This window comes from Motacilla alba, chromosome 2, assembly GCF_015832195.1.
Source record: "Motacilla alba alba isolate MOTALB_02 chromosome 2, Motacilla_alba_V1.0_pri, whole genome shotgun sequence".
In the NCBI taxonomy this organism is placed as follows: Eukaryota; Metazoa; Chordata; class Aves; order Passeriformes; family Motacillidae; genus Motacilla; species Motacilla alba.
This window is the reverse complement of record NC_052017.1, coordinates 1,315,901-1,343,610: the sequence shown is the minus strand read 5'-3', so window position 1 is coordinate 1,343,610 and position 27,710 is coordinate 1,315,901. Positions and strand designations below refer to the sequence as shown.

At 45.5% G+C, this 27,710-nt stretch overlaps 1 protein-coding gene and 1 long non-coding RNA gene across 3 annotated transcripts; both read right to left on the bottom strand.

Annotated features, from left to right (window-relative positions):
* Nucleotides 1-6,655: 6,655 nt before the first annotated feature.
* LOC119697933 lies at nucleotides 6,656-8,042 on the bottom strand. The gene is made up of 2 exons (XR_005256003.1): nucleotides 7,906-8,042; nucleotides 6,656-7,833 (listed from the first exon to the last, which is right to left on the bottom strand). It is a non-coding gene; the product is annotated as an uncharacterized LOC119697933 (long non-coding RNA).
* A 553-nt stretch (nucleotides 8,043-8,595) lies between these two features.
* On the bottom strand, nucleotides 8,596-27,675 carry SNAP47 (synaptosome associated protein 47). Of its 2 annotated transcripts, none has more exons than XM_038129319.1 (5): nucleotides 27,629-27,675; nucleotides 19,153-19,705; nucleotides 16,736-17,220; nucleotides 11,823-11,944; nucleotides 8,596-9,024 (listed from the first exon to the last, which is right to left on the bottom strand). In XM_038129319.1, exons 2-5 carry the CDS (start codon nucleotides 19,644-19,646, stop codon nucleotides 8,878-8,880), a joined length of 1,248 nt encoding a protein of 415 aa, XP_037985247.1. In that variant the 5' UTR covers nucleotides 19,647-19,705; nucleotides 27,629-27,675; the 3' UTR covers nucleotides 8,596-8,877. The 2 variants fall into 2 exon arrangements, with proteins under 2 accessions (XP_037985247.1, XP_037985248.1); XM_038129320.1 differs by lacking the exon at nucleotides 27,629-27,675 and adding an exon at nucleotides 22,448-23,032.
* Between the last annotated feature and the right edge of the window lie 35 nt (nucleotides 27,676-27,710).

Below are 27,710 nucleotides of genomic sequence, written 5' to 3'. Positions count from 1 at the left end.
TTGGCGAGAGAAATCCATGCCAGGGACTGACCTGGGACATGAAATTCCAGTCCCTCATCCTGGGGGCTCCCCACTCCTTCTCCAAGGCTGGAGAGGGACTGGGGACAAGGCCTGGAGGGACAGGACACAGGGAATGGCTCCCACTGCCAGAGGGTAGGGATGGATGGGAGATTGGGAATTAGGAATTCCTGGCTGGGATGGAATTCCCAGAGCAGCTGTGGCTGCCCCTGGATCCATGGAAGTGTCCAAGGCCAGGCTGGACGGGGCTTGGAGCAGCCTGGGATGGTGGGAGGTGTCCCTGCATGTGGCAGGGGTGGCACTGGCATGATCCCTAAATTCCCTTCCAACCCAAACCATTCCATCTGTGAATGCACCCATCCCACCCAAGACCTCGGATTTCCTGCAGCTGAGCATCCACCAATGGAACCCAAGAAAAATGACCCAAAAGTTGGGCCAGAATCAGATAAAAACCATTTGAAGCTCGTGAGTCCCTGTCATCCTGAACATTACAAGGAACAGAGATCAGCTTGGTTTCATTCCTCTGACAGCAGGAATTTTTTCCAAATGGATGAGTTTTAAGCAGCTGTCACAAGCCCAAGGCCAGGTTCAACCTTGGACCACCCTGGGACTGGGGAAGGTGTCCCTGGTTGGAGCAGGATGATCCTTAAGGGCCCTCCAACACCAACCTGGAATTCTGGGATTCTGTGATATTCCCCATCCCACCAGGAATGCCATTTCCCACCCATCATCCAGAGGTCTGAGCTGCTGTCTTGGGGTGACATCCCAGCGATTCCTGCTCAGCTCCCACTGGCTCCAGATCCTCCATTCCTCCACCTGCAGAAGGACGGGGTGGATCTGATCTCCTGGAAGCACAGGAGACCTCAGGGATCGGCACAGTTGGGATCTTCCCTCTTTGCTGTTTTCCCCCTCTGGATGAAGTTGAAGCCTTGAGGGAAAGGCCCCTTGCTCCCAGAGCTCTCCATGGAGCCATCCAGCCTTTCCACGTTTTATTTGGAAAACGTGAGCACTTTGCGGCAAGCTCCATTTAAAATTTCCCATTTTGTTGTTGCCGTTCCGGCCGGTGCAAAAATTCCCTGGATTTCTAATTCCCATTTATTAAACTCCATTAAAAAGGTAAATATAGCAACTGCCCTTCGGAATGGCTTCCTTTCCCTTTTCCCTTTTAATTGATTATTTCTCCGAGGTAAAACTTTTCATGCAATGGCCAAACATCAGTATTAATTAGATTAATTAGCGGGGGGAGCCGTTAATTATTTTTTTTTTTCCGAGGACTGTAAAGCAGAAATGAAACAAAACTCACTTTATATTCCCAGACAAGTGTGTGGGTGTGTTTATATATTCCCTAATTCCTGCCAGTTTTCCTCCTTTTTTCTCCTTTCAAAGCACTCCAAGCAATAACCCTGGGGATGAGAGAACCCTTTCTGTTTATCCTTGTTTTCCTTCCAATAAGGAATAAGCTCCAAGGGCATTGTTTTAACAAGGCCCTCGTAATCCTTTAACGGGGTTTGTTGAAAATAAGACCCGGCGCTGCCAGGCACCAAAAAGCTGCTTAGTGCCAAACTCCTTGGCACTGGAGAAGCTGGGAATTGGCGGAGTTTCCCTCCTGTTTTCTGTCGGGATCTGCACTTTCCTGGGAGCCCAAAAGGAGGGGGAGCTCAGGCAGCACCTGGAACGTGGTCCCTGCGCTCAAGGAGCGACCAGGATAAAACTTGCTCTGGTTGATTCCAGGGTGGGATGAGCCTGAAGGAATCGGAGGGTCTCGGTGCCGCAGGGATGGAATTCCTGAAATGCCACAAAGATGCGGATCCCAGATCCTGGTGGAAAAATTAAAGATGCCCATGCTGGTCTCCACAGAGAAACACTGGAAAGCATGAAGTCTAAAAATCCTAAACCAGAGAGAAATTAAAAAACATCAAATTTGATATTAAACATCATCCTAGGAGGGGTTAAGGCAACAGTTTTGTTGGAAAAATGAGGATCCAAAAGAAATGTGCCCAGGAGATCCAGGGGAGGGGGAATCCTGCCCCTGTGCCCCCCTCAGGTGAGGCCCCAGCTGCAGAGCTGCCCCAGCCCTGGATCCAGCACGGCAAGGAGCTGGAGCTGCTGGAGAGAGCCCCGAGGAGGCACCAGGGTGATCCCAGGGATGGAGCAGCTCTGCTGGGAGGAAAGGCTGGGAGAGCTGGGAATGTTCACCTGGAGAGGAGAAGCTTTGGGGTGACCTCACTGTGACCTTCCAGGACCTGAAAGAGCTGCAGGAAACATGGAGAATTTCCAAGGGATAGAGGGACAGGACACAGGGAATGGCTCCCACTGCCAGAGGGGAGGGATGGATGGGATATTGGGAATTAGGAATTCCTGGCTGGGAGGGTGGGGAGGGGCTGGGATGGAATTCCCAGAGAAGCTGTGGCTGCCCCTGGATTCCTGGCAGTATCCCAGGCCAGGCTGGACACTTGGATCACCTGGGACAGTGGGAGGTGTCCCAGTGTGGATTTTCCCCTTCCCAACAGCTCCAGCAGTTGGTAGCCAATAATTTCCTTGTGATCCAGGATTTTCTTCACCTCCAACCTTCCAAATCTGAGCCAACAGTCAAAACTTGCCCTCACCTTGCCCTGGCTGCTCCTGGCCCTGATCCTGGGAGCTGCCACCTCCTCCTGATCCTTTCAATCCAAAGGAAAAGCGTGCCCAAGGGTGGGATGGGGCCCTCAATCAACCGCATCCCACACGGATAACGAGCAGCGTTGATAAACTTTTACAAAATCCAGACAATCTCTCCTGGCTGCTTCCCCTCTGCCCGGAGCTCATCCCAGCGCTCCCATTTTCCATCAGGAAAAACCACAAAGGGAAGGAGCCACCCGGGAAAAACAAACAGGGCCCGGAGATAAGAGCAGGTGGGAGAAGGGGAGATAAGGGAAAGGACCAAACGCTCTTCCCTGCTCTTTTCTTCCTCTCTGCTTCCTGCCGGGAGCAGCTCTGCCCTCCCACCTGTACTTCAGGTGACACCAGGGCTGGGATTCATGCCAGGGAAGTTTTTTCCTGAAGTTTTCCAGGTTTCCCAATGGCACCAGCCCTGAAATCCTAAATTTGCAGCTTCTTATCCTGTGCTGGAGAGTCCCAGGTTTGTCAGGAGATGCCACAGGAATTTTGAGCCTCAGGAGCAGGTTGGTCCCTGACCCAGCTGACAAGGCCACAAAAAATTCCAAACTTAATCATGCCAAAAGTGAGGTTTTCCAGGTTTTCCAGAGGCACCAGCCCTGAAAACCTAAATTCTCATGTTCTTATCCAGTGTTGAAGGGTTTCCAGGTGTGCCAGGAGATGCTACAGGAATTCTGAACCTCAGGAGCAGGTTGGTCCCTGATCCAGCTGACAAGGCCACAAAAAATCCAAAAGCTTGAGGTTTTCCATGTTTTCCAGAGGCACCAGCCCTGAAAACCAAAATTCCCACGTTCTTACCCAGTGCTGAAGCTGGAGAGTCCCAGATTTGTCCCAGGAGAGGCCACAGGAAATCTGAACATCAGGAACAGGTTGGTCCCTGATCCAGCTGACACGGCCACAAAAAATTTCAAATTTTATCATGCCAGAAGTGAGATTTTCCAAGTTTTCCAAAGACACCAGCCCTGAAAACCTAAACTGAGAAGTTTTTATGCAGTGCTGAAGCTGGGGATTCCCAGATTTGTCCCAGGAGATGCCACGGGAATTCCAGGCCTCGGGAACAGGTTGGTCCTGGATCCAGCTGACAATGGCACCAAGAAAATCAGCTGGAAAAGCTGATCCAGGCCTCAAAAAAAAACAAAACAGGAGAGTTTCAAGTCATCCCTGTTCCCTCACTTTCTCCATCCCTCAGGGAATCTCATCATAAAATCCTGGAATTTGAATTGGAGGGGACCAGTCAGGATCATGAAAGTCCAAGTCCTGGCATTGCACTTGGGTTTTCCATCCCGATTCCTACAGCCTGGACTTCAGGAGTCTCAGGGGTGGCCTGGGGTTGTCAGGGAGGTGATCCCGGCACTTCCACAGCTGCAGGAAGGTTCCATCCAGATTCCAAGCTGGTTCAATGAGGGAAAACAGCTCCTCCACCATCCAAATCTCCCCCTTCCTTTGAAATTCCCAGCTTTTGGGAATTTCTGGGACCACAAAACCCAGTAAGAGCGAAATTGGCACATCCAGGTGGCTCCAGAAAAGAGGGAATTTGGAATTGTGACTCTCTGGAAGTGAAGCTGTTTATCCAGAGTTTGGATGGAGGCTAAAACTGATCCCTCACTTTAACACGGTTAACAAAAATCATCCAAACCACCAAAAAAGACGGAAACGAACCCATTTCAGAGCTGCTCCACTTTCCAACAAAGCATTTTCCCTCAGGACAGAGCTTATGGACATGGGGCTTCCCAAAAAAGCCTTCCCAGGTTATAAAATGGAATTACTGGAGATTTTGTGGAGCAGGAAAAAACCTCCTCATCATGGAATGATGGAATCCCAGGAGGGTTTGGCTTGGAAGGGACCTTGAGGATCATCCAGTGCCACCCCTGCCATGGGCAGGGACACCTCCCACTGTCCCAGGGCGCTCCAAGCCCTGTCCAGGCTGGCCTCGGGATCACAGGAGGGATGTCCCTGGTGGGATCCATCCCACAGAGCTTCAGCCATCAAATCCCACAGAGACGCTCTGAGGGCTGGAGCCAGGCTGGGAGAGCTGGGAATGTTCCCCTGGAGAGGAGAAGCTCCAGGGAGAGCTCAGAGCCCCTGGCAGGGCCTGGAGGGGCTCCAGGAGAGCTGGAGAGGGACTGGGGACAAGGCATGGAGGGACAGGACACAGGGAATGGTTCCCAGTGCCAGAGGGCAGGGATGGATGGGAGATTGGGAATTGGGAATTCCTGGCTGGGATGGAATTCCCAGAGCAGCTGTGGCTGCCCCTGGATCCCTGGCAGTGTCCAAGGCCAGGCTGGAGCAGCCTGGGATAGTGGGAGTTGTCCCTGCCCATGGAATGCAATGGGATCATCCTTAAGGTCCCTTCCCACCCGATCCATCCTGGAATTCTCTTATCCCCACAAACAGGAAAACATTTGAATTCCAAATCCATGCTCCCATTCCCACCTCCCCCATCCAGCTGATCCAGCCTTACCCACCCACAATTCCCACCAGCCTTCCTTTGCTTTTCTTCTTTGTTTTTAAGGAATTTGGCCCAAGGTGTTTCCTTGTAAAATTGGAACATGATTTTTTCTTTTCCATGATTTTCATGGATTTAAAAAAAAAAAAAACCCAAACCCCCACCGTGGTTACAACCAAGGAGAGAGGGGGGAAAAACCTCACCCCGTTCCACAGCGGTGTTTATGAGCTCAAGCTTTCCCAACTTTTTTTTTTTTTGTTATGGAAATGTAGAAAAATATACATTCCAGGAGTTTTTTCCCTTTTTTTTTTTTTTTTTTTTTTCCTGGCCCCCCTTCATCCCTCCATCCTTTCCCTAACGGCTCTCCCAAAAAACATCCCGTGGGCATTCGCTGCAGTAAAGCACAAAAACGAGGCCAGACTGCCCGAGAGGAGCCAAACCCCAAACCCAAGCCGGAACGGGATTTTTCTCACCCTGGGAATTTGCTGTGCTTGGAAGCAGCAATCCATAAAAACAAAAAAAGCGTGGAGAACCAGGCGGCCCCGAGGATACGGAGAGCGGCTGGCATCGGGATCGCGGGATTTCACTCTGAGGATACAACAGGGGCGGCTCCCAAGATGTTTCCCTCTCTTTTTGGGATGCGTTTTCCAAGCTTGACTCGTCTCCGGGAGCTGGAAAGGCTCTGGAGAGGATGTGGATAAGGAATAATTCCCAAATCCAGGAATCTTCCCGATGATCCATGGGGAATTTGGAGGTTGTTCCGGAGGGAGCCACCCCTGAGGTCTCCAGAACCTCCATTCTGTTTCCATAATTGGCACCTGGGAGGCGGAATTCCCGTTTGGAATCCCTCAAATCCCTCAAATTTTGGGATTCCCCTACGGAATTTCAAGCTGGTGTGAGATTCCACAGAGTTCAGAATCTACAGCCTACAAAAGGAGTCAGGAATACGGGACAAAGGATCCCAGAAAATCCCAGAATCCTGGAATGGTTTGGGATGGAAGAGACCTTAAGGATTGTCCCATTCCAATCCACCTCTCATGGAAAAAAAGGGCTCGGAGCAACCAGGGAGAGTGGAAAATGTCCCTGGGGATGGGGCTGGATGATCCTAAAAAATCCCTTCCGACCCAATCCATTTGGGAATTCCATCCAGCAGCACCTCCAGCTCCTGTTTTCCAGCTGGGTGTTCCCAGCATGTCCCAGTTCCCAGGATTGCTTCTTCCCAGGGTGGGATTTCTTCTTCATAAATCCATGAGGATCCCGCCTCATGGATTTTTCCAGGATTTTGAGGCCCCTCTGGAATATCAGCCACTCTTCCCAGCCTCGCTGAAGATCATGGAATTCTGGAACGGTTTGGGTTGGAAGTTTAAAGCTCATCCAGGGCCACCTTCCAGCAGGGAATATTTTCCGTATATTTTTAATCCCAAATAAAGCCATCCTAAAGCCCAACCCCACAGAATCCATGAAATCCCATTCCACAGGAAAACAGGGATGGATTTTCCCTACCAATTCCCAGCCAAGTGAAGACAGGAGAGGATATCACAATTCCAAGAGATTTAATAAGGAATTACAGGTGGAAAATCCTTCTGGCACATGGAATTCAGCCAATGTACAGCTCCAGGATGGGTTTCCCAGGGAATATTCCAAGATTTTTGGGATATGTTGGACTCAACACAACCCACAAAATACGGAGTCGGTGCTAAAACCCCACAACGATAAAAAATATGGCACAAAGAACACCCAAAACCCGCTCAAATCCAAACGATTTCCTTTTGGGAATTCTGGGTTGGACTCATCCCACTCCCAGATCCCATCCCAGCCTCAACAAACATGGATTTGGTGCGAAATCCACTTGGAAATCCACGGAAAAATGAGGCGCAGGACGTTCCTTCTCCTCTCACGGTAAACCAGCAGCGATTTGGGGGCGGGAAACAACAGGAGAAACTCCAAGAGGATTGTATTCCCAGGAAATAATTGATGGATATGGAATTATCACCAGATTTTCCAATAAAGTGCATGCCAGGAAAAACTTGGAATAAATTTTACTCCAGTCCTAACTAAGCTGAGGAAATACAAACCTTGCAAACAACACCCTCGACACGGTTCGGTGTCTTTTTCTCCCAAAATTAGGCTGGATTCCAAAAAAAAAAAAAAGGGAAAAATTCCCACGGAACCCAAGGGTTTGAAGCTTCACAGTTTAAAAATATTGCACTGAAAGTGTCGGATTGGAAAGCGGCACCAAAACGACCGAAATTGAAATCTAAAAAATAATTTAAAATAAATATTTGACAACAGCTCCTTGGAGGTAAAAGAGCTGGAAAAGGTAGGGATTGATGAAACGGGAATTTTTCCTATGGAATATCAATAATTTAGGAGGGGAACCTCTGCTCTCAACAGAGCCAAGTGTAAACTTCAGACTTTAATTGAAAATATTCCCTTCTTTTAGGAATTATGGAAAAGCCTTGAAATGTTTCATCACCACTGAGTGCAAGTAATTAAAAAATCAGGATCAGCTCCAAAGGATTTTAGGGAAAGAGCTGGAGAAGGAATTCATGGGCTGGAAAGCAGCAAGATGAAAAAGCACATTAATTAATTAATTAATTAATTAAGTCAGGTTTTGTCACATCCCTTCCTATTTACAGAGTTTGGCAGTGGAGAACCCACGAGTTCTGTTTCATCCCAATTGGAAATTTGGATCCCAAAAAAAGCTTCCAAACCTCATCAAAGATCCAAACCTCATCCAAGGTCCAATTGTGATCCAAGATCCAACCATCATCCAAGGTCCAAACCTCATCAAAGATCCAAACCTCATCCAAGATCCAACCATCACACAACATCCAAATCTTATCCAAGATCCAAACGTGATCCAAGGCCCAACCCTCATCTAAGATCCAACCATCATTCAACATCCAAACCGCATCCAAGATCCAACCATCATCCAAAACCCAAACTTCTCCAAGGTCCAATCCTCATCTAAGATCCAACCATCCGAGATCCAACCATGATTCAACATCCAAATCTCATCCAAGATCCAACTGCCATCCAAGATCCAAACTTCTCCAAGGTCCAAACACTGTCCAAGGTCCAAACCTCATCCAAGATCCAAACCTCATCCAAGATCCAAACATGATCCAAGGTCCAATCCTCATCTAAGATCCAACCATCATTCAACATCCAAACCTCATCCAAGATCCAACTGCCATCCAAGATCCAAACATCATCCAAAATCCAAACACTGTCCAAGGTCCAGCTGTGATCCAAGATCCAAACACTGTCCGAGATCCAAACCTCATCCAAGATCCAAACATCATCCAAAATCCAAACTTCTCCAAGGTCCAAACACTGTCCAAGGTCCAAACCTCATCCAAGGTCCAAAGACTGTCCGAGATCCAAACCTCATCCAACATGCAAACCTCATCCACGATCCAAACATTATCCAAGGTCCAACCCTCATCCAAGATCCAAACACCGAGATCCAACCACCATCCAAGATCCAACCATTGTCCCAGATCCAACCACCGTCCAAGATCCAAACCTCGTCCAAGATCCAAACCTCGTCCAAGATCCAAACCTCCTCCAAGATCCAAACCTCGTCCAAGTCCAGGAACCGCTTCGATCCTCTCAGGAACTCACCCCCAGCAGCGCCATTTCCCAAACCTCATCCCAAAGCCCTCCCGAAGTGTCTCTGGAACGACCAGTCCTGAACATCCCGGCTCCCCCACCCTCCTGCTGCTCCCGGCGTTCCCGCTCCCGCCGGGCACTTAGGTCAGCTTCCGCATCCTGCGGTTCTGCTGATCGATGGTGAGCGTGGCGCGATCCACGGAGCTGCCGATGGAATCCAGGGCCTCGTCCTGCCGCTCCAGCTCCGCTTCCGTCTCCAGGGCCAGGCCCTTGAGCTTCTTCAGGATCTGCCAGGGGGAAACGCGGAGAGCTCATGGTTGGGGCTTTGGAGCAATGGGATAATTCACGGAATGACATCCCAGAATCCCAGAATTTGGGTGGGAAGGGACCCTAAGGATCATCATTCCCAAGCAGGGACACGTCCCACCATCCCAGGTGGATCCAGCCTGGCCTTGGACATTCCAGGGATGCAGGGGCAGCCACAGCTGCTCTGGGAATTCCATCCCAGCCAGGAATTCCTAATTCCCAATCTCCCATCCATCCCTGCCCTCTGGCAGGATGTTTTTCCCATTGGAAAAAAATAAAATTAAATCATTAAATTCAAATAAAAACAAAGAAATAAAGTGTAAAAGAAGGAATAAATTAAAATAAAAAATTAAATTAAAAAAATAACATAAAATAAATTAAAATAAATAAAAATAAAAAATTCAATTAAAAAACAAGATAAAAATTAATTAAAATAAAAATTAAATTAAAAATAAAATAAATTAAAAATAAATTAAAATAAAAAATACATAAAATACATGAATAAAATATATTAAAAAAATATATATTAAAATAAAAAAATTAGAAGTAATGAAATTAAAAATTAAAAGCAGTTATATTGAAAAGATGAAATAACATAAATAACACAAATAATTTCAATAAAATAAAAATATATTAAAATAAAATAAATTTTAAAAGAAATAAAATTTAAAATAATTATTTAAAAAATAACATAAAACAACATAAATAACATAAATAGAAAACAAAAATAAAAAATAAAAATACAACAAAAATAAAAATGAAATAAAATAACATTAAATAACATAAATTTTAAAATAATTTTAAATTTTTAAAAAATTAAAAATAAAAATAAAATTAAATAAAACCAAAATAAATTCCTGTAAAATACCATAAAATACCATCCAATAAAATAGCTGGAAAACTGCAGGCAAATGGATTAGCAAAGAATTCAGAAAAATAAGAAGTCAGAGGGGAAAAAAAAAAAAAGAGGATTTTTTCCCTTAAAGCTCCATGAGAAAAATTCCTGAAAAATGCATTTAAGGAAAAATACCCGACTGCATTCCTTGAATTTTTTTTTTCCCAGTGAAATCTCAGGAAAAAATTCCTTCATTTCCTGGAATCCACAATGATTTCCTACATCAAATTCTCTCTGGTTTTTGTGGATTTTTCTGGAATAAGAGACCAGAGGGAAAATCCCCAAATTTCTGGAATCAATTATTAAAATCATGAATTCTGCAGGCCACGTTCCAATCAAGAAATCCGAACCTACTGAAAAATTATCCAGGAATTTCCATCCCAAACTTGAGGAGTATTTCAAATATTCCCACAGGGATCGATTTGCAGGAATATTTGAGGAAGGCAACAACGAAACGAAGGAATTCAGCAATTCCTATCCTAAAAATTCCATATTTTTATTGACAACTGGGTGAGGGATTGAGTCTGTCATCAGTAAACCTGCAGTGACACCCGGCTGGGAGCTGTGTCCATCTGTGGGAAGGTGGGAGGGCTCTGCAGGGAGACCCGGAATGGTTGGAGGGATGGACAGAGTCCAACGGTGAGGGAAATTAATTGATAAATGATTGGTAAAGCTTGAGAGAAGGCTCACACAGTACACATCCGTACGTAAACTTTGGGATTAGGAACGCTGCGGGATAGGACAGACTTTGTTGAGAGAGAAATGGGATCAGAAGTCAGTTTTAAAGGATGGATTTGTTAATAAAACGAGACATTTTTGAGAACTAGAACTGTGAGAGATGGACTGCAGTAGGATTTCTGAGGGGTGACTCCAGATGATTGGCTTCAAGGCATTTATAGTAGAGTGTCACAACAGCTGACAGGCTAAGAACACTTATAAGGTACTGTAATTAGGAAACAGTTTGTTTTTTATTGTAATGGTACAAATTCTAACATCTGTGTTGTCTCACCCTTCACACGAGACTGAAAATGGAATCAAAGCTTTTAAAACACCTCTCAGCTGCCCAGCTCTGGGTCAGAAAAGAGCTTAACCTGACACAACAGGATGGAGTTTAACGAGTCCAAGTGCCCAGCCCTGCATTTTGGCCGCAGTAACCCCTGCAGTGCTCTGGGCTGGGGATGCTGTGGCTGGACAGTGCCCAGGCACAAAGGGGCCTGACGGGCAGCAGCTGCACACGAGCCAGCAGTGCTGGCCAAGAAGGCCGGTGGCTCCTGGCCTGTGTCAGCAACGGCGTGGCCGCAGCAGCAGGGAGGTCACTCTGCCCCTGCCCTGGGCACTGTGGGGTCACTCCTCGAGTGCTGTGCCCAGCTCTGGCCCCTCAGCTTGGGAAGGACGTTGAGACGCTCGAGCGCGGCCAGAGGAGGCAGCGAGGCTGGAGAGGGGCTGGGAACACAAACCCTGAGAGCAACCACGGAGGGAGCTGGGGGTGCTCAGCCTGGAGAAAAGGAGACTCAGGGCTGCCCTCATCGCTCTCTGCAGCTCCTGAAAGGTGCCTGTGCTCAGCTGGGGCTGGGCTCTTTCTCCAGGCAGCGCTGACACAACCAGAGCACACAGCCTCGAGCTGCACCAAGGCAAATACAGGCTGGAGAGCAGGAAAAAGCTTTTCCCAGGAAGAGTGATAAAGTTCTGGAATGGCTGCCCGGGGAGGTGGTGGAGTCCCCATCCCTGGGTGTGTTTAACAAAGCCTGGATGTGGCACTGGGTGCCAGGGCTGAGTTGAGCTGCTGGGGCTGGGTTGGACTCGATGATCTTGAAGGTCTCTTCCAACCTGGTCATTCTGGGAATTCTGGGAATGAATTCTGTGACATTTCATCCCCATTTTTACCTGTCGCAGCTCCTTGGCTTCCTCCTGGGATATCTTCTGCAGCTGCACCTGCTCCTTGTCCGTCCCTTCGGCGCTTCCCGCCGGAGTTCCGGGATTCACCGCGGCTCCCAGGAATCCCGTGGCTGCCAGAGAAATTCCAAATTAAGGAAAAAAATCCTGCCTGGAAAGGAGGGGAAGCTTCAGGAATTCCCAGAGAAGCTGGGGAATCCCTGGGAATGCCCAAGGGTAGCTCGGGATAACGGAATTGCTGCTCGGGGAATCCTTAAGGATCGTTCTGGAATTCTGGGATCAGAGTGGCTGGGCTGTGCTTTGCTTCATGGGAATTTGGGAGGAATCAGGATCCAATTCTTCCCATTAAATTCTGGTTTTCCAGGACTATTCGAAGTGCATTCCTTACAATTTCTCTTTATTCTTCTCTTTTTAATTTTCTCTTTATTTTTTCTCTTCCATTTTTTCCTCATTTTATTTCATTTCATTTATGTTTTGTTATTTTATCTTTATCTTTATTTTATTTTTATGTTACTTACGGTATTTTATGTTATTTTCCTCTTTAAATCCTTATTTTTAAATTTTATTTCTTATTTAGGGAGCCCTTGGAAAACGGGATCATTTGGAATGTGGGGATTCATGGGAATTCTCAGCTGTTTTTTGGGATAAAATTGGATCAATGCTGTTCCAAAATTTCAATGTTTATCCCCAAAAAAAAAGCTGGGAAAAACGGTAAAGCAGCTAAAAAAATCAAGAAAATTAGTGTTATTTTTGTTATTAATGACAATAAATAAATAAATAAATAATATTTTTTAATAAAAATAGCCAGTAGGTATTGGATAAAAATAATTCCCTAAATTCCTTTTCCACACGGAATGAAGCCAAAATGGACTTTTTTGGGAATTTCCATAGATTTAGGCATAAACTGAAGGCAGGATTGGTGTAAACAAAAGATCCAGGTGGGATTGTGGCAGTTTTGAGGGAAAATCCAGAATTTTCCCAGAGATTTCCATGCCCTGCAGGGATATTCATCCCAAAAATCCTTGGATCAATTCCCTATTGGAAAACACAGAGAGGGGAATAGAAAAAACTATATTTTTTCCCTCTTGATTTGAGAAAAAGGGAAAAAAATAAGGAAAAAAAAAGGGAAAAATCAGTTTTCCATGGAAAAAATCCCAAAGGCTCCCACACAGTCCGTGAGTGCCACCTTGTGACGGAATGGGAACGGTGACAAACCCAAGGAAAATACAAAAAATCCTGGAAAATCAGGATTTCCATCAGCTCCCCTCTGCTTCCCAAGGTTTTCTAAATTAACCAGGAAAGGAGAACAACATCCAGCTGGAAAACAATGGGAAAACCTCTGGAAAAGAGCTGGATATCCAATTATTTCCTGGAATTCCATCAGGAACTGGGAATTTTTTGGGATAGTGGGAAATCCCAGAGGTCAAAATTTACTTCCTTAAAAATCCAGCAGCTTTTCCAAGATATTCCTCAAAACCAGGATACTCCTTCCCTGCTGGAATTCCAACCAGAAATTGGTGGATTTATGAATTTATCCCAATTTTCCAGTTGTTTTTGGCATTGGATCCACCTTTTCTTTGCTCCTTTGGGATTAAAAATTAGGGGGGGAAAAAGGATTCAGGGATATTGGGAGGAATAAATTCCAGGCTGTTAAAAATTCCCAAGGTTGAGTCAAACAAAAACCATCCTGGAATTTTAGGATTAATAGTAGGGAATGTCAATTTTCTTGTGGGGAATTTTCAGTCTCCAAAGTTTCCTTAAAATGATTCCAAAATCTCGGGAATTGCCAGAACCTGAACTCGTCCAGTATCAAAATCCTGGGGTTTTAATATGGGAAAATCAGGTTTATCTCAGGTTCTAATCCAAGATTCCTGGAAAGCGTTCAGGATTGAGGGGAATTAAAGGTTTAATATAAAAATTGGATATTAAATATTGGATATGGGATACGGGATACTGGATATGGGATATTGGAGATTAAATATTAAATATGGGATATGGGATATTGGATATGGGATATGGGACATGGGATACCGGATATGGGATATTGGAGATAAAATATTAAATATGGGATATTGGATTGGGGATATTGAATATGGGATAATGGATATTGGACATGGGATTTGGGATATGGGACATGGGATATTGAATTTGGGATATGGGATATTGAATATGGGATACTGGATATGGGATCTGGGATATTGAATATGGGATACTGGATATGGGATACTGGATACGGGATACTGGACATGGGATATTGGATACGGGATACTGGAGATTAAATATTAAATATGGGATATTGGATCCGGAATATTGAATATGCAACTATGGATATTGGACATGGGACACTGGATATGGAGTATTGGATATGGGGTATTGGATATGGGATATTGAATATGGGGTACTGGATATGGGGTATTTGATCTGGGATATGGGATACTGAATATGGGATATGGGATACGGGATATTGGATATGGGATATTAGAGACTAAATATTAAATATGGGATATTGGAGCTGGGATATTGAATATGGAACACTGGATACTGGACATGAGATACTGGATATGGAGTATTGAATATGGGATATGGGGTATTGGATATAGGATATTGAATATGGGATATTGGATATGGGATATTGGATATGGGATATTGGATATGGGATATTGGATATGGGATATTGGATCTGGGATATGGGATCTGGGATATGGGATACTGGATATTGGAGACTAAATATTAAATATGGGATATTGGATCTGGGATATTGAATATGGAACACTGGATATTGGACATGAGATACTGGATATGGGGTATTGAATATGGGATATGGGATACTGGATATGGGATATTGGATATTAGTTATTGGGTATGAGATATGGAATAAGGGATATTGGAAATAGGATGGGAGATACTAAATACTGGATATTGGATATGGGATGTTAAACATTGACTATGGAATAGTGGATATTACACACTGGATATTGGATATGGAATATTGGATATTTATTAAATATTGGATATTAAATACAGGGTATTAATTATTGGATGTTAATTACTGGGTATTGGATATTAAACATTGGCTATAGAACATGGGATATCCATTATTACATACTGGATACCAGACACAAAATATGGGATACTGGATATGGGATACTGGCTATTGGATACTGAATACTGATTACGAGGTATTGGATATTAAATACTGGGTATCAATTACTGGATATTGATTATTGGATATTGATTATTGGATATATGATTCCATATCAAATTAGATATCGGATATGGCAAATTGGATATACAACATGGAATATCCATTATGAAATACTGGATACCAGATATGGAATACTGAATATTGAATATCGGATGTTGGATAAGGGATATTGGATATTAAATATTGGAATATTAATTATTGGGTATTGGATATTAAACACTGGATATTGGATATGGAATATTGGCTATGTGATATTAAATTTGGCATACTGAATATTGAATGTCAGATGTTGGATATGGGATATTGGATATGGGATACTGGCTCTTGGATACTGAGCACTGACTACCGGATATGGGATATTAAATACTGGATATTAATTACTGGATATTGGATATTAAACACTGGATATCGGATATGGAATATTGGATAGGGGATACTGAATAGTGAATATCAGATGTTGGATATGGGATATTGGATACGGGATATTGGCTATTGGATATTGAACACTGACTACTAGATACGGGATACTGGATATTAATTATTGGATATTAATTATTGGGTATTGGATATTAAACACTGGATATTGGCTATGGAATATTGGATATAGAACATGGAATATCCATTATGAAATCCTGGATATTGGCTATGGAATATTTGCTGTGGGATATTAAATAGGGGATACTGAATATCGGATATCAGATGTTGGATATGGGATATTGTATATTAAATATTGGCTATTGGATATTGAACACTGACTACTAGATATGGGATACTGGATATTAATTATTGGATATTGAATATTAAAAACCAGATATTGATTACAGGGTATTGAATATTAAATACTGGATACTGGATATGGAATATTGGATACAAACCACTGGCCATAGAACATGGAATATCCATTATGAAATACTGGATACCAGATATGAAACATTGGCTGTGGGATATTAAATATGGGATACTGGATATTGAATATCAGATGTTGGATACGGGATATTGGATCTTAATTATTGGATATTAAGTATTGGATATTGGATATTAAACACTGGATATTGGCTATGGAATATTGGCTATAGAACATGGAATATCCATTATGAAATACTGGATATTGCTATGGAATATTGGCTATGGGATATTAAATAGGGGATACTGACTATTGGATATCAGATGTTGGATATGGGATATTGGACATTGAATACTGACTACTAGATATGGGATACTGGGTATTAATTACTGGGTATTAATTACTGAATATTAACTATTGGGTATTAGATATTAAACACTGGATATTGGCTATGGAATATTGGCTATGGGATATTAAATAGGGGATACTGAATATTGGATATCGGATGTTGGATATGGGATATTGGATATTAGATACTGGATATTGGATATGGGATACTGGCTATGGGATATTGAACACTGACGACTAGATTTGGGATATTGGATATTGAATACTGGGTATTAATTATTGGAGAGTACTTATTGGGTATTGGAGAGTAATTATTGGGTATTAATTATTGGCTATTGAATACTGGATTCCCTTCCAGCCGGGAATTAACTCCAGGAAAAGCAGCAGTGCCAAAGGCTCTGAAGCCACCTGGAATGTATTCCTTGGATTTATCATGGACTCGCTCACCACGGCCTCTGGAACAGTCCCTGGAAAAACCCTTGGAGCCTGGAGCTCCCTGGCACCGACCTGCCTGCCAAATGGACGTCCCCAAATCCGCCTGAGGAGACTTCGTGGCTCCAGCAAATCCAAGAGCATCCTCCAAAAACTGGATTTTCCTGCTGAACTGCATCTCCAGGATGGGAATCACCTCGGGCATCCGCGCCGCCAGGAGCCGGTAGGAAGTGTCGGGCTTGCCGATGAACCGCTGCCGGATGCTGATCTCGTAGGGAGTGTGCACCCGGATATCATCCACATCCCGCGACTCGAAGCGGTGCAGGAGCTGGGAATTGCAATCCTTGATCTCCAGGCCCGAGGGAAGCACCGTGAGTTTTCCGGGTTTGGCGTTGGAATCTGTCCTGTGGGTGATGATCACGGGGATCCGCAGCAGGATTCCTTCCTGGCTTTTGGCATCGGGAGCCGCGGGGGTTTCCTTGGGCTTCGCTTCCAGAGGGGTTTTCCACAGTTTGGTGCTGAAGGGCCACCAGGAAGGAGATTCCAGCTCTGTCAATAGCCTGGAAGAGGGAAAAGCTGTGGATATTCCAGCAGTTCCAAGAAAATCCCCAGACGCGGAAATTCCTTAATCCCTCCTCAAACGCATCCACAATTTCCCAGGATGCAGGCGGTTCAAACCCCACCTTCTCCTCATAATCCATTGGAAAAAATCCCAGAATCCCAGCTGGGAGGGAAGGAATGGAAGTGGATTTTTCCAGGCCCCTTTCCACGTGCCTGTTCCTCAATATTCCCACTCCTGCCCATCCACCACCATTTCCAAGGCCTTTTCCTACTCATTTCCCTTCACCCCCTCAGCCTGGTGCATTTTCCTTTGCTCCACACCCAAATTCCCAGATGAAACACTAAACATTCCAGCTTGATGCTCCAAAATCCAGCAGAAACTTCCCAGAAGTGTCCAGACCCCACCTTTCCATACGTGTTGGTGCAGCTCCCTAAGGAAAACATTCCCACCAAACAGGGAAGGGAGCCAGGGCTGGAATTGTTCAGCTTCAGCTCCTGCTCCAAGGACAAGGAAAATATTCCCCTTTTTTTTCAAGGGAAAACCGACAATAATCATCCCTAAAATCCCAATTTAATTCCGTTTTCATTCCCTGCTTTAAGTCCATTAAAACTTTGGGATACTCCCAGGAATTCCCTGCTCCTTAAATTCAATAAAAACTGGGAAGAGCCCTCTGGAATTCCCTGCTGCAGCTCCGAGCTGGGTAATGTTTAGCCACCCTTGAATCCATGGAATTCCAAGGCCCTTCCCACACTCCGAGTCCTTTCCCGTTCCTTTCCTCTCCTCGTGCTCCAGAGCTGCCTTCCCCGACTCCTGCTGGAATTTCATCCAGAGGGTCCAGGATAAGGAAACGCTTGGCACAAACATTCCCAGGAGCCCCAGCTGTTCCCACTCCTGACAATTCCTGCTTTTCCCTGGGCGTTGGAATATTGGAAACTCCAATCCTGCCACGAGCTCGCCCAAAATCCCCAATTCTGGCTTCTTTCCCATTCAATCCCAAGTTTTTTAAAGGCTTGGGGATATTCCTAAAAAATCAAGGCAAAGGTTTTCCAGGGAAGCTGTGGGGAAAAGGGAGGGAAGGAAAAAGGGCGGGAAGGGAAAAAGGGGAGGGGAAAAACAGAGGGAAATAAAAATGGCAGGGGGAAAAAATTGTGAGGAAAAAATGGTGAGGGAAGAAGGCAGGAAAGGAAAAAAGGGTGGGAAGACAGGAAAGGGAAAAAACAGAGGGAAACAAAAATGGCGGGGGAAAAAAATCATGTGGGGAAAATGGCAGGAAAAAAAGGCGGGAAGGAAAAGGCGGGAAAAAAACTGGCACAGCTTGGGATTTCCCAGGAACGGCAGCAGGGATAGGCACTGCAAACACTGCTCTTATCCCGATTTTATTCCTATGGAGCAGGGCAGGGGCAGGAGGAAGGAGATTGTGGCACTCCTGAATTCCCAGAGCTGAATTCCCAACACTCCCTGAGCCCACGGGCACAAAAGGCTTGGATTGGAAGGGATCCCATGGATGATCCCATTCCATGGGCAGGGAATTCCCACTGTCGCAGAGTGATCCAGCCTTCGATCACCTTGGCCTTGGGCACTTCCAGGGATCCAGGGGCCATAGGTTCTCTGGGAATTCCAGCCCAGCCAGGAATTCCCAATTCCCAATCTCCCATCCATCCCTGCCCTCTGGCAGTGGGAGCCATTCCCTGTGTCCTGTCCCTCCAGGCCTTGTCCCCAGTCCCTCTCCAGCTCTCCTGGAGCCCCTCCAGGCCCTGCCAGGGGCTCTGAGCTCTCCCTGCATTTTTCCCTTTTCCAGGGGAGCATTCCCAACTCCCTCAGCCTTTCCTCATGGTGCTGCTGCATCCTACCAATGGAAAATCCACAGTTTCATTTCCTGAAGACCTCCCTCCCGAAATTCCAAGCCCACCAAGCCGTTCCCATTCCGAACCTGTCGGCCACATCCATGTCCCCCTCGATCTTGTGGAGTCCCCTCATGATGTTGTCGAACTGTTCCCCCTGGGAATGCAGCACCTTGGCCGTGTCCTCCAGGCGTTTCTGGGATCCCTCCAACATTCCCGTTAATTCCTTGCCCTTGCTGGATTCCAAGGCCGCTCCCGCTCCGGCCTCCTGGCTGGACACCAGCTGCTCCCTCCAGAAATGCTCCAGGATGTTGAACACCACATTCCTGTTGGGATGCAGGGAGCTGAACCAGTGCTTGGTGCTCTTCTCCAGGATGGTGAGCGAGCTGAAGATTAAATGGGAAGATTCCTTCTTGATCTCGCTGATCCCGGAGAGATGGAAATCCACCAGGAGCTCTCCCGTCTTGTCAGCCGTGAATTTGATGGAGGTGGGAGTCAGGGAGAGCTTCCCAGGGATCCATTGCTTGCTGGTGTCCAGGTAGTAGGAGCAAGGCCAGGAATGGATCCGGATGTCCTCGTTCATCAGCTCGCTCTTCCCGGCCTACTCTCCCAGGGAAACGCTCTCCAATCCAGCGGGAGACACTAAAATCCAAGGGGGAAAAAAGCAGGAATCCTGAATAAACACCAAGGAATTTATCTGGCTCCTGGCTCTTTCCAGCTGGGTATCCAAGGAATTTGGGAAGCTTTGGAACCACAGGAATATTTACTCTGGAAAAGCCCAGCATGCCTTTTCTCAATAATTCCATTCATATCCTGGAATATTCCTATTCCCCTTACCTCAGATTCCCACAGACCAACAGGCACCGAGGAAAATCCCAGATATCCCAAAATCCCAGATTTCCTCTGGAAACAGCAGTCAGTACCACTGGCCATGCATTTTCCCAATAATTCCATTCACATCTGGGAATATTCCCATTCCTATTTCATCTCAACTTCCCACAGACCAACAGGCACCGAGGAAAATCCCAGATATCCCAAAATTCCAGATTTCCTCAGGAAAAGCCCACCAACATCACTGGCCATGCGTTTTCCCAATAATTCCATTCATATCCTGGAATATTCCCATTCCCAGCTCATTCTCAGCTTCCCATAGATCAACAGGTACTGAAGAAAATCCAGGACATCCCAAAATTCCAGCTCATCCATATTCATAAATCCCTGCTCCCTCCCCTTCCCCTCTGGCATCTCAACATCCAGACACGTTAAACGCATTTCAGGAATTCTCCAGGAATCGTCAACATTCTCCAGGAACTGTCAATATTCCTCACGAATTCCCAGTATTCTCCAGCAATTCCCAGTATTCTCCAAGAATTGTCAGTATTTCCCAGGAATTCTCATTATTCTCCAGGGAATTCCCAAAATTCCCCGGGAATTCCCAAAATTCCCCGGGAATTCCCAGTACTTTCCGGGAATTCCTTGTATTCTGTGGGATTTGTCAACATTCTCCAGGAAATCCCAATATTCCCCAGGAATTCCCAGTATTTTCTGGAATTCCCAAAATTCCCCAGGAAATTCCAGTATTCTCTGGGATTTGCCAATATTCTCCAGGAAATCCCAATATTCCCTAGGAATTCCCAGTATTTTCTGGAATTCCCAAAATTCCCCAGGAAATCCCAGTATTCTCTGGGATTTGCCAATATTCTCCAGGAAATCCCAATATTCCCCAGGAATTCCCAGTACTTTCTGGGAATTCCCAAAATTCCACAGGAATTCCTTTCATCCGAACAATCCCAACTTTGAAAGGGGCAATTCCACCCCTGGAATGGCTTCTCTCCACCCTTCCAGAAGTTTCTTGGAGCCAAGGGTTGGAATTTTCCTGGAATATCTTCCTCATGGCTGTGGTTCCCAGCACCGAGGCCTGGTTCCATCCCATAATTAATTTGGGAATGCTGATGACATCACTGGGAATCCATTGCTTCCCGATCCATCATCTCCTCCAAGGTTCTGGTATTCCATGGGATCACGGATTAATTCCGGGAGCTCTGGAGTTCTGCTGTGCCATTAATGAGACTCTTGCTAATTACCCTCCTTAATTCCACCCCAACCCTCTCCCTCCAGAAAAGTTGAGGAATTCTCAGGAAAACAAAAAATTCCTTCTTCAGGAATGCTGAATTCCTGATCCCACCCTGGGATCTCCCAGTGTTTTCAGGCTGCTGCATCAGCAATTCCTTAAAAAGTCCAGATCCAGATTTTTTAATTATTATTTTTAATGAATAATTTTAATAATTTAAAATTATAATAAATTATAATTATAATAATTATTAAATAAATGAAATAATAAATTGTTTAATAAATTATTATAATTTTTATTAAATTTATTATATTTTTAAATTACATCTCTTAATTAAACACATTAAATACATTCAATATTCCACCGTAATTAAGAATTAATCCTTTATTTGGTTCCCATCCCTTATTCCCATGGATTTTTAATAATTTTTTTTAATTAATTAATTTTAGAGATTAAATGGGAAAAAGAATCAGCCATAAACTGACAAAAAAATTGGAATTTAAAGTGAAAATTCTCCGCCTCTTTTGATCCAATAAATCCACAACCCTGGAGAAAACTGTGGGAGAAGAGGGAGCAAAATCCCAGGAAAATCTGATTTCAAGGAGTGGTTACAGCCAGGTTTTCAGCAAGGAAAAAATCCCAAAGCAAAATACAAACAAAGCTGATCCCGACATGAAAATTCCTTTTAAAATCAAGGATTTATATTTAATAAATTAAAAGAAGTTCCTTCCTGAGCCTTATCCCAAGTTTCTTATCTGGATTTGGATCCATGGAATTCTCAGGGAGGAATTTTCTCCCTCAGGGTTTTTCAAGTTTTCAGCAGGGAAAGAATTCCAAAGGAAAACTCAACTGAGGCTGCTCCCAAAATGAAAATTCCTTTAAAAATTCAAGGATTTATATCTAATTGTAAATTAAAAGAGGCTGCTCCTGATCCTTATCCCAAGTTTCTTATCTGGATTTGGATCCATGGAATTCTCAGGAATTTTTTTCCCAAGTTTTCACCAAGGAAAGAATTCCAAAGGAAAATTCAACCGAGGCTGTTCCCAAAATGAAAATTCCTTAAAATATAATGGCTTTCTGATCAATAATAAATTAAATACACTCTTCTTGATCCTTATCCCAAGGTTCGTACCTGGATTTGGACCCATGGAATTCTCAGGAATTTTTTCCCAAGTTTTCACCAAGGAAAGAATTCCAAAGAAAAATTCAACTGAGGCTGTTCCCAAAATGAAAATTCCTTTAAAAAATCAAGGATTTATATCTAATTATAAACTAAAAGAGGCTCTTCTTGATCCTCATCCCAAGTTTCTTACCTGGATTTGGATCCATGGAATTTTCAGGGAGGATTTTTTCCCCTCAGGGATTTTTTTTCTTTTCCAAGTTCCAAAAAACCAAACTTGAAGCTAAAGGAGAACACAGCAGAGGCTGTTCCCAAAAGGAGAATTCCTTAAAATCTCCAGGATTTGTGTGGAATAAGGAATGACTGCGGGGCTGGCGGGGCAGCAGGATGGAGCTGTCACTTCCTGGGGTTTTTGCTCCTGGATTTGTCCCAGCTCTTGTGACTCCTGACTCACCTGGCAGCTCCAAGCTTTACTCAGCTCCCTGCCCAGCCTGAGGGCAAATCTTCCAAGCAAAAATCCAGCTGGGAATGAAATCCCTTTTTATTCCAAGCAAAAATCCAGCTGGGAATGAAATCCTTTTTTTTATTCCAAGCAAAAATCCAGCTGGGAATGAAATCCTTTTTTTTTTTTTTTTTTCCTCCAAGAAAAAAATCCTGTTGGAATTAAATCCTATTTTTATTTTCCAAGGAAAATCCCACTGGGAATGAAATCCTTTTTTAATCCAAGAAAAAATCCCATTGGGAATGAAATCCTTTTTTAATCCAAGGAAAAATCCCATTGGGAATGAAATCCTTTTTTAATCCAAGGAAAAATCCCATTGGGAATGAAATCCTTTTTTTCTTTTCCAAGGAAAAACCCAAATAGGAATGAAATCCTTTTTTTTTCCCCAAGGAAAAATCCTGTTGGGATTTAAATCCTTCTTTTTTCCCCAAGGAAAAAATCCCATTGGGACTGAAATACTTTTTTCTTCCCCCAAGAAAAAAAACAAAACAATTGGGAATTAAATATTTTTTCCCCAAGGAAAAATCCCATTGGGAATTAAATCCTTTTTTTTTTTTTTTTCCAAGGAAAATCCAGCTGGGAATGAAATCGATTATTTTTTCCCCAAGAAAACATCCAGCTTGGAATGAAATCCTTTTTTCTTCCCCCAAGAAAAAATCCTATTGGGAAATAAATATTTTTTATTCCTCAAGGAAAAATCCAGCTGGGAATGAAAGCCTTTTTTAATCCAAGGAAAAATCCCATTGGGAATGAAATCCTTTTTTTTTCCCCAAGGAAAAATCCAGTTGGGAATGAAATCCTTTTTTTACCAAGAAAAAAATCCAGTTGGGAATTAAATCCTATTTTTCTTTTCCAAGGAAAAATCCCACTGGGAATGAAATCCTTTTTTTCTTTTCCAAGGAAAAACCCAAATAGGAATGATTTTTTTTTTTTCCCAAGGAAAAATCCTGTTGGGAATTAAATCCTTTTTTTTTTTCCCAAGGAAAAATCCAGCTGGGAATGAAATCCTTTTTTAATCCAAGGAAAAATCCCATTGGGAATGAAAACCTTTTTTTTTCCCCAAGGAAAAATCCAGTTGGGAATTAAATCCTTTTTTTCTTTTCCAATAAAAAATCCAGTTGGGAATGAAATCCTTTTATTTATTCTCCAATTAAATGATATTTTCATTAGCAACAGATCTGGAGAATTCTTCTCTCTCCAAGAAGAAATTTCAATTTCCAATTAAAAAACAAAAGGATTTTTTTCCCCAACGTTAAAGAAAGGAAATGGTTGGAATTCTTGGAAAACCAAGGGGCAGAAATATCCTGGATTCCAGGGTGAGAATCAGGGAATGGTTTGGGAAGGGATCTCAAGGATCATCCAGTTCCAGCTGCCATGGGAACACCCAAATATTCCACAAGAAATTCCTTCAACTTCTTCCCAAAATGTTCCCTCACCATTTATTCCCAGATCCGAGCTGGACTCTCCCATGATCCACACTCTTTTTTTAGGGAATTATCAGATTTTTGGCTACATCCATCCAAAAATCCTGGAATTCCACGCAGAGGAAGCCCTGGGATTCCTAACAGGGAAACGTGGATTTGACATCCATGGAAAGCTTGGGATTAGTGGAAAAATAAAACAAAAAAAAAAAAAATCAAATTGCTTCTGAATTCTTTGTAAACTCAGGAATTGGTTTGGAAACTTGGGAATGTCACAATCCTTCCTCCAGGAGACACCCGAGGGATTCCACAAGAAATTCCTTCAACTTCTTCCCAAAATGTTTCCTCACAATTTGTTCCCAGGTCAGATCTGGCCTCTCCCATGATCCACACTCTTTTTTTAGGGAATAATCAGATTTTTGGCCACACCTGCCCCAAAATCCTGGGATTCCGTGCACAGCAAGGCCTGGATCAGCAGCTGGGAGATGTGGATTTAACATCCGGCAGCTAATCCATGGAAAAACTGGGATTGGTGGAAAAATAGACCAAGAAAAAAATCAAATTGCTTCTGAATTCTTTGTAAATTCAGGAATGGGTTTGGAAACTTGGGAATGTCACAGGTTTGGAAACTTGGGAATGTCACAAACCTTCCTCCAGGAGACACCTGAGAGATTCCACAAGAAATTCCTTCAATTTTTCCCAAAACATTCCCTCACCATCTGCCCTCAGCTCAAATGGGGACTCTCCCATGATCCACACTCTTTTTTTTTAGGGAATAATCAGAATTTTGGCCACATCTGCCCCAAAATCCTGGGATCCCGTGCACAGCAAGGCCTGGATCAGCAGCTGGGGATGAGGATTTGCCATCTGGAATGTCACGGGGATTTTGCGGGAATTCTTTCCCTGAACATCATCCAGGGGCCGCTTCCACAAAAAGGAGCTGATTCACCTTTGGTGAGATCACCCAATTAACCAGGTGATTACTAATTAGTTCATGAGCGGGGAGGAGCTGGCACCGTCCCTGGGTGATGTTCCCATCAACATTTCACTCCCAGGTTTTTTTGGGAATGATGGCCAGGACATTCCTGTACTTTTTGTCGTTTATTTTCTCTCCTCCTGCACGGCTGAGAATTCCACGGGGTGCTTTATTCCCAGAAATAAATCTGGGAAAGGCTGAGCTTAAAATCCAGGGAGCCACACTCAGTAAATGAGTTCCTAAATCACATCCAGTCACTCTCCCTCTTTTTTAATTAAGACTCAATTCCAGGATTCATAAATCCACAAACTCCAAATTCAGGACTCTCCAAGCTGTGAAGCATCCAGGCCTGACCTCATTCCTCCATTCCCAAGCTGGAATTCCTCCCTCCTGCCAAGGATTTCCATCCCTTCCTCCTCCTTTTCCCCAGGAGTTTTCCTCCTCCCCACCCCAAGGGAACAGAGAATTCCAACGGTTTGGGTTGGGAAGGACCTCAAGGATGATGCCATTCCATGGGTGATCCAAGGTACTGTGGATCCAAGGTGATCGTGGACACTTCCAGGAAGGAATTTTCCCAATATCCAACCAAAATCCCCCTCTCCTCCTGCCCCTGTTCCCTGGCAGCAGAGCCTGACCCCAAACATTCCCCCTGAGCCTCCTTTTCTCCGGGATGAACATTCCCAGCTCCCTCGGGATTCCCACGCCCCCAGACCCCTCGCTGCGATCTGCTGGGGAAGATGAAACAGGAAAGCCTTAGAAACAGAAATAAAAATTAAAAAAAATAGAAATAAAAACAAAAAATAGAAATAAAAACTAAAGCCTGGCAAAAGATTTCGAGACTGCGGAAGCTGTAAGTGCGACTGAAATGAAAGCAAGCTCTGAGACACCCGAGCTACTGAACAAGGCTCCGAGCAGACCCTGCTGAAGGGGCCCGAAGAGCATTTTTGAGGGTTTAAAATGTCACACAGCACAGCGATGTAATGATTTAATGATTCTTCCAGGCTGTGTGCCAATGCTGTAGGATTTGTACCTCGTGTGAGGTTGGTTAGTGGGAATTAGAATGTTCAGCACAGAGGATTTATTGGATTGTCTCTCACCCTCTTCACCTCTCTCTCCCTCTCTGGGGCCTGCTCCGAGCTGGGCAGCTCCCAGCAGAGCCCCTGCCCCCAGGCCCCTTGCAATGAACCCCAAATTCCCAGACCTGGCTGCAGAGATCTCCCTCTCCCGACCGCCCTGCTCCCCCATCGCTCGGACAGTTATCCCGGAATTCACTGGATTTCCCCAATCCCTCTCCATCCATTCCCTCCCCAAATCCCAGCTCTGCTCCCGAGCCCAACGCCGCCCCCGGCTCCAGCTCAGCCCAGGATCCAACTCACGGAGCCACCCAGCCCCAGCCCCAGCCCGAGCTCCTGCCCCAGCCCCAGCCCGAGCTCCTGCCCCAGCCCCAGCCCGAGCCCCAGCCCCAGCCCGAGCTCCAGCTCCAGCCCCAGCTCCAGCTCCAGCCCCAGCTCCAGCCCCAGCCCCAGCCCCAGCCCGAGCCCCTCCACTCGCGGCCCCCTCTCCAAGCCCCGCCTCGGAGCCGACGTCGCTCCCCGTTCCCGGCTCGGAACCTCCCCAGCCCCCGTTCGAGCACAAAAACCCGCCCCAGCCGCGGCTATGAACCCCCGCTCCCGGTGCGAGACCACACCGAGCCCCCTCCGTGCCCCACTTCCAGCCCCAAGCTCCACCCCGAGCCCTTCCCGACCCATTTGGAGCCACTCCCGCCCCATCCAGGCCCACGGATCCCGGTCCAAGACCGCACCGACCACGGATCTGAGCCCCCCCAGACCCCAACATCAACCCCCTCGGTCCCATTCTCAACCCCTCTCCACCTCCAGCCGCTCCTGCCGCATTTCGAGTCTCCCCAAGCCCATCTGGCTCCCCCCGGTCCCGGTCCCGAGACCCCCGCGCCCATGGATCAGAGCCCCTCACTCCCTATCCGGAGCCCTCCCAAGCCCCAGTTTGTGACCCCCGTCCCCGCCCAAGCCCCAATTTGGAATCACTCAGCCCCAATTTCAACCCCAAGCTCCACCTCGAGCTCCTCCCAGCCCACTTCGAGTCTCCCCGGGCCCATCCGGACCCTCCCGGGCCCGGTCCGAGCGAGATCACACCGACCACGGATCGGAGTCCCCGCAAGCCTCAATTTTTATCGCCTCAGCCCCATTTTCCACCCCAAACTCCACCTCCAGCTCCTCCCGCCCCATTTGGAGTCCCCTCATCCCCATCCGCTCCTCCCTGTCCCGGTCCGAGACCACCGCGGCCATGGATCGGAGCCCCTTTTCCCTGCCCGGAGCCCCTCCAAGCCCAAATTTGTGACCCCCCCAGCCCCATTTCCAACCCCGAGCCCCACGTCCAGCCCGTCCCGCCCCATCTGGAGCCCCCCAGCCCCACCGGGACCCCCGGGCCCGGCCGGGCCCCCCCGGGCTCCTCACGCACCTCCCTCAGCGCGGCACCGACCCCGCTCCGCGCCTGCGCCCTCCGCGCGCTCTCATTGGCTGAGCCCCGCGCATCTGAGCGT